We start from the raw sequence: 14,697 nt of genomic DNA, 5'->3' as shown, positions 1-14,697 counted from the left end.
TATATATTTGCCTCGGACTAACTCTATTTTGCAGGAGAAGGAGTTCCTGGAAATAGGAGGTCCGGGCGCCCGGAAGGGATACAGGCGCCCGGAGGTCCAGGCGCCCGGAAGGGATCCGGGCGCCCGGAGGTAAGTTTTATCCAAACTCGCGCGTCGCCACGTGAAGCTTGCTGGTTGGACCTGCCACGTCCCACCAGGGCGCCCGGAAGGGATCCAGGGCGCCCCGAGCCTCATATAAAAGGAGGGTCAGAGGGGAGCTTCAGAATAACAACGAAAAGAAAGTCTTCTACTGCTTGCTCTACTGCTCCGCGCTCCTGCGACGCTAACAAAGCTCCGACAGTACGCTTCTTTCCTTTTTCATTAAATTCTTGTCGGTATTTGCTTTATTTTCATTAGCATTCCTGTACTTTAAATTGTAATAATTTTTGAACTGCTAGTGATTGCCCACCGAAAGCACCCTTGTGTGCGGGCCTTCGAGTAGGAGTCGTCACAGGCTCCGAACGAAGTAAAAATTACTGTGTCTATTGTTTTTTAAATTCCGCTGCGCTTAATATTTTTTTTAATCGATATTCCCCCCCCCCCCCTCTCTATCGAATCTCAGGGTCCAACACGGAGCACTCACCCCCTTACTCCCATCCCCAGATAAAGACAAGGAGCAAGTCGAGAAAGAGGAGCAAGAGATGTTTTGGGGCTAGTCATGGAGCCCTGTTCAAGCAATTCTTCCTTTTAGTTCGTATTATCTTTACTTGTATGCTTCCGCTTATCGCTTTTGGATTTTCACTTTGTAAAGACAATATTTTCGTTATATTATTACTGGTTTGGTATTCACTATATGAGACTTGTTGATTTTGAGTATTTATATTCGCGAGCAACGCTGGTGTCGATATGTCTAGGGGCGTGATAGCTTAGCTCCCCACTCTTCACATATAAGGTTCTCAATATACATCCAGTCGATCCTAGTGTCGGTTGGACTTATGGAGCGTAGATCCTCATTCTTCAAATACAAATCTCTCAGCATACGGTCGATCAATCCTAATGCCATTCAAACTTAAGGGACTTAACACTCCACTTCCCAGTGCCAAAATATACAGAATAAACCCGATTGGCTCCAGTACCGGTCAGACATACGGGTCTCAGTTCCCTGCTTCTACAATACAACTCTCAGTATACGACCGATCGACCTAATGTGTCGGGTAGACCTATGGATCTAAGCTCCTCACTTCTCATGTGCCAATCTCCTATCATACAATCGGTTGGCTATAAGGTCGGTTAGACTGTCTCCAGGAGACAATATTATTAAAGAATCATAACAACCTATCAGAGAATAATAGCCTTGTCAGGGAATATTTCACTACCATAGTGTATACATGCTAGGGAACCTTCCTCTAAGGGTATACATACAACTTCCATTGTCTGGCGTTACTTGGCATGTTCTGACATTAAGTATCCTCAGTCGCCTCATTGATACGGAGGTTACAAAAGATGGTTCATATACCTGTAATGAAATCTTCCACAAGGAGTGGTCATACATATTTCATTATTTAACATATTTTGATACCAGACATCTCTGACACTTTACGATTACGGAGGTTCTGAGGGTCAGTATAAAAGGGGTTCTCTCCGTTAGCCAAGTATACTTTACAACGTTATAACATGCATGCATCTATTATTCATCTTCTTCTCCACTTTTCGCTCGGCTACTATAGTGACTTGAGCGTCAGAGTGTCTATGTCAAGGTCTCCCTCCCTTGTTCTTGCTCTAACGCTTCCCTTTGCTCTCTTTGCGGTGTGCACAAGAAGGAGTGTCAGGTGTATTCTTCTCTTCTCCATCTCAGAGTCTTTTCCCTGTTAACGACAAAGCCATCTACCCAGTACATCTCATCTCCATCACTTTCAGACAGGATCAGCTGGCGTTCTTAATAATTAGACTGAGAAGTAGATGAACTTGTGTTCTAAACTGTAGTTTCTTCGACATTTGATTATAATTAAGTGGAAAGCAGACAATATAATACGCTTTGCCGCTTAATTAATTTTCGCAAGTGAGACAGTGAGAGGAATGCATTGTTTCCTTTAGAATCTTTAACACCAAGCTGTAAACCATAAATCTGCAGAGTACAATAGGTTAATGGAATTATTTATGCCAATAATACAAGAAGACCAGCACTGATGGGTGACAATTTTATGCCAAGCCATTCATCACTTAGCTTTAGAAAATATTTTTGTCCTTTATAATTTTATATGATCCTTGAATATCATAGAAAAAAAAATAATGTCAGTTGGGTGTTTCTGTAACAGATAGAGAGTATTGTAGCAGTGTACTCTGATTGATGGTTCAGGAGTGCCGATGGCAGAGCCTCCCCTCGATCGGAGACGCATGACACACTTGCATGGATCATGCATGTTTGGGTCTCTTTGAACAATGCTATGAATTGCAGCCAACTATCCGGCCAATTTTTACTTCAGAGGCCTGAGAAGTTGGTTCTAAATCTTGATGAGACCAGTCCCTTCACTTCATCGGCTTTACCTGGAAATGCTCCAGGAAATGCAGGACAGTGAAAATGGACTTCAGGATCCATTCTACTTCAATACCTTAAATCCACAGAGACCACAATCCTATGGATCACTGGTTGTGTTGGTAGATTTGTGCTGAATAAGGTACAATAATAATAAACTCGAATTCTTAGAATTGAAGTATCAAGTCAGAGGTATAGTTTTTAGGTGGCTCAACTGAATTTTAGGTTTGCACAAACTAAATCAAATGCCAAGTGGAGGATCTTATGGATCTTTTCGTGCCCAATTAACACTTAATTGCAATTATTATTTAAAAATGTAAAATCAAAACGTGTTGGATAAGTATTTTCTAGCATTATCTTTAAATAAAAAATGTAGCATTTTTTTAGGATCTTATATCACACGCGAGCAGATTGGGCTCGTCCGTTGGGAGATATTTCAGCCGGGAACGCATTCGAATCGGCGTTTTTTTCTCTCACTCTCAAAAAAGAAAAAGAAATATCTCATAAATATCTTTCCTTGTTCAATTTTGCTTTTATATAATTTCCGAAAAGAAGGCGCCTTAAAGTTACCGATACGGGGCGCGCAACGGAGGGAGACACGGAGGTGAGAATCACCGGGTCAACTGGCGTGCACCGCGGTAAGGGTGTGTCGCGCTTGCACTCCTCGCCCTCGCTGTGTCGTATTCCAGTGACCTTTCCCAATCTGTATATAAAGCCCATGTAAACCCCCTTCTCTTCGCCGAGTTCTGGCGCTCCACCACTCTTCCTACTATTTCTTGTGCTTCAATTCGCCTTGGCCGAGATATCTCATATTCCGAATCCTCTCGCGATCCCTAATCCTCCTTCCGCTAGCGACCCCGTTTCTTCCTCGATTCTTGTGAGTTCTCGGTGGCGGAAGAAGCGATGATGGCCAGAAACCCGGAGGAGCAGGACATTGAGAGGTTGCTGGAGGAGATTCCCCGTATCCGTCATCTCGACGCCTACGATGGCGGATACGAGGTCGATTTTCGTATCTGGGACGAGATTCTGAACGGTATCTGCTATAGCAGCGTGCCGCCGGGGCACGAGGGGGCTTCTTGCTCGGATTGGTCGTCCTCGTCGTCGAGGTCGGGGCCGGACAGCCCCTCCCTGACAGAATGGGCTCGGAAGCCCGCGGGCTTTGCCGCGATGGTGGAGAAGACCCGTTTGGTCGAGAACCTTCGCAATGTCCGTCTCGGCGCCGATCAGAATGGTTCGGTTTTGCCTCCGACGTCGGCGCTTAATAGTCGCCCGATCGGTTCTTTCCAGTTCCAGGATAATAATCGTCCTGTGGATCGAGGATGTGAGGCATTCTTCCACCCTTTTGGATGGGATTCGCTGATGAATGCAGATGGGAACCCGTCTCTCACACAATTCCAGCGGCATTATCCTGGCGCGGCGAACTTGGTGGATCCGTTGCTCAGGAAGTCCTCATATGGAGCTGCAGATTTGGACACTGGTCGACAAATGAATCCTCACTATTGGGGAAACCATTCTGGAAATTTTGCTTCCTTCCCTAATAAACCTTATCCGATCTCTGATGTGTTGCTACAATCAGAGATGACTAGAGTAGATCCAAACTGGGATAATGCATCAGATGGCTTAAACTTGCCTATTCGTGCTGGACATCAACCAGTGAGAATGGCAAGGAACACGTCTGATGCTAGTTTTGCACGGGAAATGGGGCTTCATTGCACAAAAAACCAAAGGAATGCTCAGGGAACCTCTGTAAAGCGTGTAGCTCCTTTTATCAAATATGAAAATTTGATGGGTGTCAAAGGACACCTATACTTACTTGCAAAGGACCAGCATGGCTGCCGGTACTTGCAGCAGATGCTTGATGAAGGGAAGCATCAGGTTGATACGATTTTTAATGGGGTTATCAATAGCACGGTGGAGCTCATGGTCGATCCTTTCGGAAATTATCTCATGCAGAAATTGCTGGGGAAATGCAACGAAGAACAGCTGATGGCGATCCTACTCATGCTTAACAAAAATCCTGCTAATGTTGTTGGAATCTCCCTAAATATTCATGGGTGAGTAGTAACCTTCTCATTTCCTCTCTTTATAAAGTGCTCTTTAGAGTTTATGCTCAGGACTGTGAATTTAGTATTGACTTATTCTGCCAATCATTTAAAGTTTTGTGACGTTGCCCTCTCATGAAACTATTTGGATGTATTTCTCAGGACAAGGGCAGTACAGAAGTTGATAGATACTGTGAAAACTAAGCACCATATTTCATTGGTTACATCAGCTCTAAGACCTGGGTTTGTAAATCTTGTGAAGGATTTAAATGGAAGCCATGTTCTTCAACGTTGCTTGGAAACTTTTACAACTGAAGACAATAAGGTAGTGAGTTTCTAGTTTAGGAAAAAATTTCTCTGTGAATGAATTTTTTATCCTTGTAATTATACTTCTAGATGGTCCTCTTTCATAATTTGTCAATCGGTTCTTAATTACTTAAACCTTTGACTTTTTTTTTAAATGCTGATCATCCTTCAATACCATTGTTAACTCGAATTATTTGGTGAAAATTATAAACAAGGACTCTAGATGCTCGATTTAATACATTTTCATCAACTATTCTTCTCTTAGATTCATCTATCACACCCTTCAAAGCCTAGAATGCCAGAATATGAATTCCTATTCTTCTGTTTCGATTGTTAGGTAATTAGAAATATCTTTCCATACAGTTGTAACTGAATTTCAGTGCATCTTAGAATGTAAAATCGGGACTTATATGGTTGTTTGGGTACCCTTTTTAAATTTTTATCAATATTGGACATAATATGTACTGGAATCTCTTAATATTAACCCTAGCACCATGTGAAGTTTTACATTTTGTAATCCAGGTCTTGTGACCATATCTTTCCGGATTTAAGTACAGGAATTTTCTTCTAGACAAAATACAGTTAGTGTCCATTCAATAGGCTATGGCACAACCCTACCTCTTACGCCCTTTTTTTTAACTTTAGATGAAGACCTCTTGTACTGTGAATGTTCAAAAAATACCACTTCATTGTTGCCCATAGAAGGTACTTATCTGGCCTATGCCCTATGCACTAGTATTAAAACTACTAGAATATTGTACATTATATTGTTTGATTGAAAATATTGGCATGTCTCAGTTGAAATTCTGGTATCTTTCTAACTGACTCTAGTTTGGTTATGAAGAATGCGCCCATTATATATGGTTGTGTACCTTCTACTTCTATGTTTTATTTCATTTTTTTATGAGCTTTAGTTAGCCGACTAGTTCTTTGTGATTCATTAAATTCTTGAGTCTTTCTGTATACAGTTTATTTTTGATGCTGCTGCCATGTATTGTGTTGACATTGCTACTCATCGACATGGTTGCTGTGTGTTACAAAAATGCATACGTAATTTTACTGGAGAATACCAAGAAAAGTTGGTTGCAGTAGTTGCTACTAATGGCAATAAACTTGCTCAAGATCCCTATGGGTAAATATTTCACTCTTAAATTACAACTTCTATGCTGCAGGACTATATATTTATCATTCCTAGACTCTTTTCCTCAGAGCCTGAGGCACTGAGCTGCTCTTTAGCTCTTTCTCCAATTGACATGGCAATTTGATAGGTTTCGTGTATATGATAGATTGCTTGTGTTAGCTGTATTAGGAAGGTTTCTTTTAGCATGTACATGACATGCCAAACCACACAAAATGTTTGAAATTTAACTCCTTGTGTTATCCTTAGTGTGTTAAATTGTTGATTTTTTAACATAACTAAGGAAGAAGATATGTAGCCATAATATGCTTGCTAAAATGTAAGTCTTTCCTAAAGTTCCTGAAGAACAGGGTCCAAACTTGAAGTGGCTGTCTTTTATAATTTTATTTTATGCTGATCTGTTCAGACTGTTCTGCATAGGTCCTGAGGTGGGAAATGCCACTTTGGAGACAAGGCAAATCGTTTTCCTGTGTGTTATGGATCTTCTATGTCATGCTTTCAGTAATGATTTTATCTGCTGCCTCTCGTAGAATCTTAATTTCCTAGTTATTGAACCACTTCATTTTAGTCAGTCAGATTTTGTAGGCCTTCAGGTTGGACATTTGTCACATATTCTTAATATCACACTAATTGATATTCTTTTCTGACTGCTGCATTTACATTGTCCTTGTTTCTAGTTCCCCTAATCTGGATCAACTTTGGTCGAGTTTATAATTTACTATTCAGCTATCTCAGATTGATGCTCAACTTTGGACTGTGGTATTTAGCAGAAGTAGGTTTTGATTATATTGAAACTCTTGCATCATTATTTTTTATAATTTATTTAATCTTGTGCATTAGAATTTATCTCAACTCATCCCTCTAAGTAATGTGTTTCTTTTTTCATTTATTTACTCTCTCTGTTCCTACTTTTACCCTAGTTGCCTTTGCTTGCCTTTTTCCAAATATTATTGTGAGGTAAGTAAGCTTTAGCTTCGATACTGAATCATTATATTTATGCTCTCTCTTCTATTTCAGTAACTATGTTGTCCAAGCAGTGCTCGAATTGGAGAAGCCTTTTGCAATTGCAATCTTGGCATCTCAATTTCAGGGGAGATATGTCGAACTATCCACCCAAAAATTCAGCAGTAATGTGGTGGAAAGGTGCTTCTTGTACTTTGGCAAAGATTTTCCAGCCACTATCATAGATGAATTACTTTCAGTCCCACACTTTGACCAATTATTGCAACACCCTTACGCAAACTATCCCATCCAACGAGCCCTTGAATATTCCAAGGTACTCGTTAGCAATTTCCCTTACGAAATGGGACTTTGAAATGTAGCAGTTACTATCCTCTTCTCTTTACTAAAAACCTATTTCCAACACAGGGCCAATCTCATGCTGCACTAGAGAAAGCCATTCGTCCTTATGCACCGACTCTGAGAACCAACCCTTACTGCAGGCAGATCTACTCAAAACTAGTGTCCAAAAAGTGATGTGCGTTTGGAGTTGGATCTGGAGTTATGTTGTAATGTTAGGTACCTTTTTCTATTTATGAAGATCTATAACTGTGAGAATAAGTTTAATGTCTAGCAATGCGCTTGACTGGACGTCAGCGGGAGTTTTATCTTGTTCTCGTGATAGTTTGTTGCCTAGTTCAGTTTGCAGATTTTGTTGTACAAGCAGGTTTAATATCTTGTTTTTCAGATTTCAAGACAGTTATCTTTGTTATGAATAGAGAATAAGCTTTAACAATAAGTAGGTTTAAGACCTTGTTTCTTTTGATGTTTATTTGTTTAAGAAAATAGAAAATGTAAGTTACGGTCGATCCAGGAAAACCACGAATGTAATTATGCCTTTCTAAGCTGGAGGCGTAAATTACGAGACTCTACTTGGCGTTTGCTGTGGCCAATAAGTGGCGGGTAATTGATCACATCCGAAATCATATTCTTCGTTGTTCCTTGACCACTAGTTTCGATCTGCCGTGGGCCCACCGCCACGGCAGCTCCATTCCCACCGCGATAATTAAATTGTAATTTTTTTAAAAAAGAAAAAGAAAAAAATGATTGAGGACACGCCTCGTCTCAATGTGGTTATAACATATTGGATAGGCGTGCTAAAGGAGCCTCTCCAGAGCTCCGGAAATAGTCTGCCAGAAGAAGTGAGAAGCTACCGGAGACGCGTCCGGCTAGGGTAAGCAGGGCTTGTCTAACATTTGTACGCTACTCTGTTCTGTAATGCAAGCCCCTTTCCCTGCTCTCGTTTTACGGGAATTTTTTTTGCTCCTTCGAGATCTTTGTTTTTTCCTCTCTTTCTGCCGTTCACGACTTGTTTGCCGTATGAATCTTGATGTCAACGTGCTGATGACGGCTTTGGTTTCGATTTTCTTGTCTAGATTTGTGGCGAAGAGATGCAGGCGTTCTGTTGGGGAGCGAGAGGTCGGATCGAAAGGTTTGACCTGGGAATAGAGTGATGAAGCGAAGTTCGGATTGGAGCATATATGAGGTATCTTATCGTAGTAAAACTGCGCAACAAAACTGTTACTCCTTTTTATTTCCTCGATGTTTAGTTGAATCGACTATTCTTTATTTCGGGGAAAATCAAGGTATGACCGCGGCGATATATAGAGAACCGATGCCCATCTATACCTAATGTGTGTTATCAGTATGCTGAAAGACAAAGCGAGTACTGAGAGAGATTTATAGGTGCTGAATGACAGGATTGGCCAATACATAAGAGTTAAAGATCTTAGGTTGCTTCACTGTGAAGATTTTTTTGAGGATGGGCAGGTCGAATATTTGGTATTCTCCAAACATAGGGAGTCAGGAACAAACGTCTCCGAACTTCTTTTCTTCTTGCATTTTTCTGTGGAATATCTCTTGCAACTATAGCTATGGGAGCCGGATCCATGCCTGTGTGATGGTTCTCCCCACTTCTGCAAAGCAGTTCTGTGGCTGAGAACTTAGATTTCGTTAACAAGTCAATTAAGAATCTTTGGTAGTTCATAATTGCAATAACCAAAATTGTTACAATCATGATGACAATTTTTGAGCTTCTTATTTTCTGATTTGATACGCTACTTGTCATGCTTGGATACCGGGATGTCCTCTTATTGTTTCTGAGATACGAGTATTTCTTATTTAGCCCCGCCATGTAATCACTTGCTTACACAAGTTTAAATAGGCTTCAGATCCACACTGAGAAGTTGACAACATGCTCCAACGGTTGAGAACTTCAGAACATTTATGGTAGTTCCTTTTCTTTCTAGTCTAAAAAGATCATACACATTCATACAAACATCTATACCTCCTAGACAATAAATTAGACAAAACTAGCATATTAGCAATGTACAGGTAGCCTGCAGTTCAGAGAGTACTCACAAGGGAGGATTCTCACTTCTAATATTCAAAAAAGTGCATTCCTAGTCGGGTGGTGGCAATTAGGCCACCTAATTTGAGATCAAACCACTGCTTGTGTGTGTGTAATGCCCCAATATATTTTAGTATCTATCTCTTTGAGCAACCATTGGAGATCAAACAAGAGGGTAGAAGATTCTCGGATGCCCTACCAACCGGAGAGAGAGAAAGATGAGAGATTCACCTCATTGCAGCTTCTTATATAATAGAAGAATGAGTTCTTGCTGGGATCGCTGATAATGAAGGCATACTAAACAAAAGCTCTTGTAGAGACTCGTACTAAAGTCCCACACATGTCTGCTACTCTTCATAATATAACAAATGAAAAACGACATCAATTTAGTAACTATTTTGGAACCTATGATTTAATTGTTTAGTACCTGAACTATTTAAAGTTGATGCTTTTGGCCCTTTTCACCTTTCCCATTTTGAAAAAAGATTTTTTCTTACACTCTCTATCGCATAATCTTTAGAAACATGAGAAATCATTAGGTCACTCCCACCATTGACTTCTGTATCTAATTTCAAAAACCTTTAGTAGTTCAAGGGTGAGAAGATTGATCAATTTTCTTTTGCAGCTTGAAGAAGATGCTAGGAATGATTTTGACACGGAAGGTGATCATATAGTGTCTATCCAAGGATGTGAAATTTTATGCAAGCACAAGAAATCAGAACATGAAACGTATTTCAAGAAGAGCAAATATGGTAAGTTTGGTCTAAAACTATTAGTTAGAGAAATAGACAAGAATCTTGATCAATGTCCAAGACTTCTGATAAATTTTTGACACAATTCCTTATTCATATGAGAATGTATTTTCAAGAGCATTTAGCTGGGCCATTTTTTTTTTAAAAAAAAGAGAGAGAGAAAAAAAGAAAGAAAAGAAAATAAGAAACTATGTTAATCTTTGTCTAAAATTGCTTTGCAGAAAGTGGCGAAATTCAACAAATGTCAAGTCTTCTTATACAGTGAGAAAAAAATACATTGAGATGGTATGGACATATTAAAAGATGACAAATAGATTATATAACAAAAAGAGTTTAATCGAAGGTGTAAAGTGGGAGGTGTATAGGTAGACCAATGGAAATATTAGTCAACACAATAAAAATGGTTTAATTAATTTGAATATTGCTAGTAATATAGTTTTAGATAGAATGCAATGGAGGAGTAAGATTCATGTAATCTACCCCAAATACTTAAGATCAACTCAACAACTTGATGACAATGACAGTGAGAATGTCTTATGCATCTGATAATATATTTTTGTTGGTAGAATGATCTCCCTTTTGCATTCTCACATATTGGAGTCCAATAGTTTCTGAAGTATCCCATTATTTTATAGTGATCATTGGTCATTGATATATAAACCGATTCCATTGTAGGACCGGAAACCTATCAGATCAGCGCGGACGCTGCAATTTCTTATATAGTGATGACTTCTGCCTTTGATAATGTAATCCCTCTGGAAAATGTTCACAGCTCTGTAGCAAAAAATTTCAATTTGCATGACTGGCTTGAGATTGACAATTTTACTGATGTTGAAAGAATGTTCAGGTAATTGAAAAAATTATTATTTTGTTAGCTGCACTTTTCTTTAGTCCTACTTGATCCATTTTTAACACTGCAAACAATTTTTTGCTTTCATTGGAGAGAGCATGATTCAACATTTGGGCAAAGACATGTAAAGTGTATTGACGAGGTATCACAGGTGTCATGCTCATCTGATATGGTTGATGGTTCAGTGCTTGGTTATCTGAATGATATCTTGGAAGAAGATTATTCGAGCAGCAGCTATTTTCCAGAATTTGGTCCATCGGTAATTTATTATATTTTGGAACTTACATTGAGTTATGATCTGTATTCCTATCCTGATCATTTGCTCATTTTATAGAAACAAAATGGCAGTCAATACTCGTCAAAAGATGCTGTAATACAAAGATGTACTGATCAGAAGATTCCAACTCCTTTTCAGTGGCTCGCAGATGATTTTTTTTTCTTTAGGACCCCTTCTAGTAGTTACATCCCCAATTTCAATTCTGATGCCAAAATGGATTACAGCCTTCCTGCAGATTTCATTCCCAAAGAACAATTGACACCATCAAGTAACAAGTTCAAGAATAATGCTAATTCTACAACTCCATATGAACATCTTGTAGTTCATGTCTTGGGGCATCAGGAATCAACAGTCCCTTCAGCCTTGCTGCCAGATATCAGAATAGAAAAGCTACCTGAAATGCAGTCATATTATTCAGAGCATACAGAGGATTCCCATCATGACACACAGACTACTAAAGCTGTAGCTGAAAAGTATGATAAACTGGAAGATAGTTTAGCTAGTAGAGGTTTAAAGGCACTCAATAATGTTCTGGTTTCTAGGTTTAATTCCAAAGCAACTCAGGGGAGCTGTTTAGTTGCAGCTATGTCTTCACATGATGTCTTTGAAGAAGCATTGGGTTTTCGGCAGCTTTGGAATGTTATGATTCAGGTATTAATTTTAGTTGGTTGGAGTTTTAAGTGAGTGGTCAAATTGGTACAAATAACTCATGTGCCAACTTGTCACTCAGCATAGTTGAACTTGACTCTGCATGGATGTTAACTGAGTAGCTGGAACATTAACACTTTTATTTCTTTTCACAGTTGAATGTTACAACTAAGTTGTGCATTAGAGACGGGCTATATGGTTTAGCAGAGATTGCAGCACAAAGCAATATCTGCAGTGAGCACAATGAGAGTTTTGCTACAAGAGAGATGGATGCAGTAGCTATAAACAAGTATGGTTATTTTCTTGATTCCGCCTAAAATCCTTTAAATCCTGTCTAGCTTTGCAGATCTGACCATGAAATATTAAATGATCTAAATGCTTAATAAACCTCTGCTCAGATGAATACATGTTTTCCACGGAAATTTGATCCCAGCTGAGTGTTGCGAGTTTGAATTACAATTGTTGAGAGACCCATTTTCCCATCCGACTTGGAAAATTTGCCCTAACTTTTGCCTTCCAATCTGGATATAAAATAATTAAATCTTATGTGACCAATGTCTCAATCGGTTGAATTCAGCTCTACAGAAAAAACAACATGCCTAATATCATGTCTTTTGTTTTCTTTTAGTAATGTTATGTTTACTTCTAGGAGAGAAGGTAGAAGAGAAATGAAGTTTTAAATGATAGAAATGAATTATTTTATTTCAATTTCACTCTATTTCATTCTTCTTATTTACTTGGATGAAGTCAAAAGGAAACAAATAATATCATATACTTGGTGTTTATTAGATGTTTAAATTTTGTTGCGCTCCATTTTCTTCCTGATTTGCTTAAAGATAAATCCCTCCTACTTTCATCCAACTAAGCACAGCAAATTATATTAGTGGTTAGAACTTGCTTTAATGAGGGTACTACCTCGAACATTAGCTGCAAGGCTGAATTTTATGCTGCTGGCAGAGAGAGCTCTCTACTAATTCCTTCGCTGGGGTTGTTCAAGCAGGTGCAAAAAGACAATTACTGAAAATGAAAGAAATTCAACGGATCAATCTGTAGCTCACTTGCTCTTTCAGAAGCCTTTGCCATTCATCAGCAGTGGTTGCTTTTAAAGCTGTTGCAGTTATTGCAAGTTGCTTTTAAAGTTGTTACTTTTAAACTTGATTCTCCAGTTATTGTAAGTTACATAAATTTCTACCTTGCCATCCTTAAAGGTAGATCCGCTACCTTAGCGGCCCCCTAGTGCCGGCCCTACGGATATGGAGGGAGCTTCATGCAGGTACACAGGCCATAGGCACATGGCGGGGTAAATCCCAGGTTGTCAGTTCTTGAGAATCGACCCCTGACCATTACGCCAGAGATACCATGCGCCCACTGTTTGCGCTACACCCTGGGGGCCTACCTTGCCATCCTTAAGGTAGTATACATGCTTGTTTCATACATATGAGAAAAGGAACAAGATAAATAAAAGTTTTTGGCAATTGTTGTTCTCTCTTTCATGAACCCTATTATATCTTGCCCTGTGGACATTTATGTTGATATGATACTCTCTTATCATCTGTTGGTTGTACAGAATGTAAGGTTGTAGAATGTTGCAACATTAGGAAGATGCAGGGGTGCTCATTCACCTTCATCTTCCTCTAATGAATGCCATCAAAGCATCAGCTTATAACCGATGCTTGCTTCCTATTTATACTGGCGTCCAAGAGCAATCAGTGGAAAAGGGGTGAGTGCGACGGTGAGTAAAAGAGAACGTCCTGTGGTCGGGATTTGGTTCGTGAAAAAATCTAAGGAGGTTCCAAATGGTGATCTTCTCGGCGATAGCAGCAGCGTCTTCACTAGCATCTTCTTCGATTTCTTTTCGGGAGATCACTGTGAGTGTTTACAGTTTTATTTCCTGTTTATTTCATGCATATAATAGGCAATAATGGTATCAGAGCGATGTCTAATGCATGAAACTTGTCTCTTCGTCTACAAAATGTCTCTGTTGCCGTCGTTAGGTAAGATCGCGACTGGGTCACGATTTGATACCATTGTCGAGCCGGGAGAACTTGCTGGCTATCGACTTTTGTGGCCGGAGAGTATCGGCGACCACATCGAGAGGCTGACAATCGACAATCACGGTAGCCACGTTCGTCGCGGCAGAGGAGAAGAGTGTCACGGTCGCGATAAAGAAGAGAAGAAGAAGTTTACTCAATTAAACTAATCGATTAAAATAGATCTTAATTGATTTAAAGTTTGTGTAATCGATTAAATTGACGAAGCATAGTGAATCTGTATAGTTGATTGATGTAATCGATTCAAGCACTGTAATCGATTAAATAGAATTTTAATCAATCTTAGTAATCAATTAAAAGAGGATAAACCGTATTAGTTACTGTTCATCTATCAAATACTGTTTTGTTTGAGATTATAATTGATTGAATTTTTAATCGACTAAATTAATCGATTTGATTCAAGGCATTTTAATCGATTAAAATGAAATAAGAATCGTGAAGAACATAGCGCTTTGCATGTTTGAGATTTAGTTAAATATATTTATTAATTAATAAATACAGATTTGATTAAATTTAGGGTTCAATTAATTAAAAATTTAATAAGACCAACTTATCCAATCAAATCCAGGTCTGGTTTAAATTATTAATTGATTTAAGCAGACCAGTTATTCAATGATACCAAGATCTGATTCAAATTATTTGTTGGTTTATCAGTTCAGTTTATTATTAAATTAATTGGGGTGATTTTGATTACATAAGTTGGGATGATCGAATATGACCAGATTAGTTCTATTATGTCATATTTGATCAAAAAAGATTAGATTTGTTCTAA

At 39.0% G+C, this 14,697-nt stretch overlaps 2 protein-coding genes across 4 annotated transcripts; both read left to right on the top strand.

Annotated features, from left to right (window-relative positions):
- The first annotated feature begins 3,256 nt into the window (after positions 1-3,256).
- Positions 3,257-7,715, top strand: LOC122020880 (putative pumilio homolog 8, chloroplastic). The gene is made up of 5 exons (XM_042578918.1): positions 3,257-4,566; positions 4,717-4,879; positions 5,829-5,992; positions 7,016-7,274; positions 7,367-7,715. The coding sequence occupies exons 1-5, from the start codon at positions 3,416-3,418 to the stop codon at positions 7,472-7,474; spliced, it is 1,845 nt and encodes a 614-aa protein (XP_042434852.1). The 5' UTR covers positions 3,257-3,415; the 3' UTR covers positions 7,475-7,715.
- A 338-nt stretch (positions 7,716-8,053) lies between these two features.
- Positions 8,054-13,059, top strand: LOC122019930. 3 transcript variants are annotated; one of them, XM_042577579.1, is made up of 9 exons: positions 8,054-8,171; positions 8,374-8,483; positions 9,973-10,099; positions 10,775-10,946; positions 11,043-11,208; positions 11,284-11,332; positions 11,462-11,877; positions 12,030-12,163; positions 12,875-13,059. In XM_042577579.1, exons 2-9 carry the CDS (start codon positions 8,451-8,453, stop codon positions 12,978-12,980), a joined length of 1,203 nt encoding a protein of 400 aa, XP_042433513.1. In that variant the 5' UTR covers positions 8,054-8,171; positions 8,374-8,450; the 3' UTR covers positions 12,981-13,059. The 3 variants fall into 3 exon arrangements, with proteins under 3 accessions (XP_042433513.1, XP_042433512.1, XP_042433511.1); XM_042577578.1 differs by having other exon boundaries at positions 11,284-11,699; positions 11,769-11,877; XM_042577577.1 differs by having other exon boundaries at positions 11,284-11,877.
- Positions 13,060-14,697: the final 1,638 nt, after the last annotated feature.

This window comes from Zingiber officinale, chromosome 9A, assembly GCF_018446385.1.
Source record: "Zingiber officinale cultivar Zhangliang chromosome 9A, Zo_v1.1, whole genome shotgun sequence".
In the NCBI taxonomy this organism is placed as follows: domain Eukaryota; kingdom Viridiplantae; phylum Streptophyta; class Magnoliopsida; order Zingiberales; family Zingiberaceae; genus Zingiber; species Zingiber officinale.
This window is presented reverse-complemented; position numbering and strand designations above follow the sequence as displayed.

Bases quoted from the DNA above. Each gene is read 5' to 3' on its own strand.
- LOC122019930 (XM_042577577.1), top strand. From the start codon at position 8,451: ATGAAGCGAAGTTCGGATTGGAGCATATATGAG. The intron at 11,878-12,029 runs GTATTAATTTTA...TTCTTTTCACAG, and splicing joins TTTGGAATGTTATGATTCAG to TTGAATGTTACAACTAAGTT. The intron at 12,164-12,874 runs GTATGGTTATTT...TTGTTCAAGCAG, and splicing joins GATGCAGTAGCTATAAACAA to GTGCAAAAAGACAATTACTG.
- LOC122020880 (XM_042578918.1), top strand. From the start codon at position 3,416: ATGATGGCCAGAAACCCGGAGGAGCAGGACATTGAGAGGTTGCTGGAG. The intron at 4,880-5,828 runs GTAGTGAGTTTC...TTCTGTATACAG, and splicing joins TTACAACTGAAGACAATAAG to TTTATTTTTGATGCTGCTGC. The intron at 5,993-7,015 runs GTAAATATTTCA...CTTCTATTTCAG, and splicing joins CTTGCTCAAGATCCCTATGG to TAACTATGTTGTCCAAGCAG.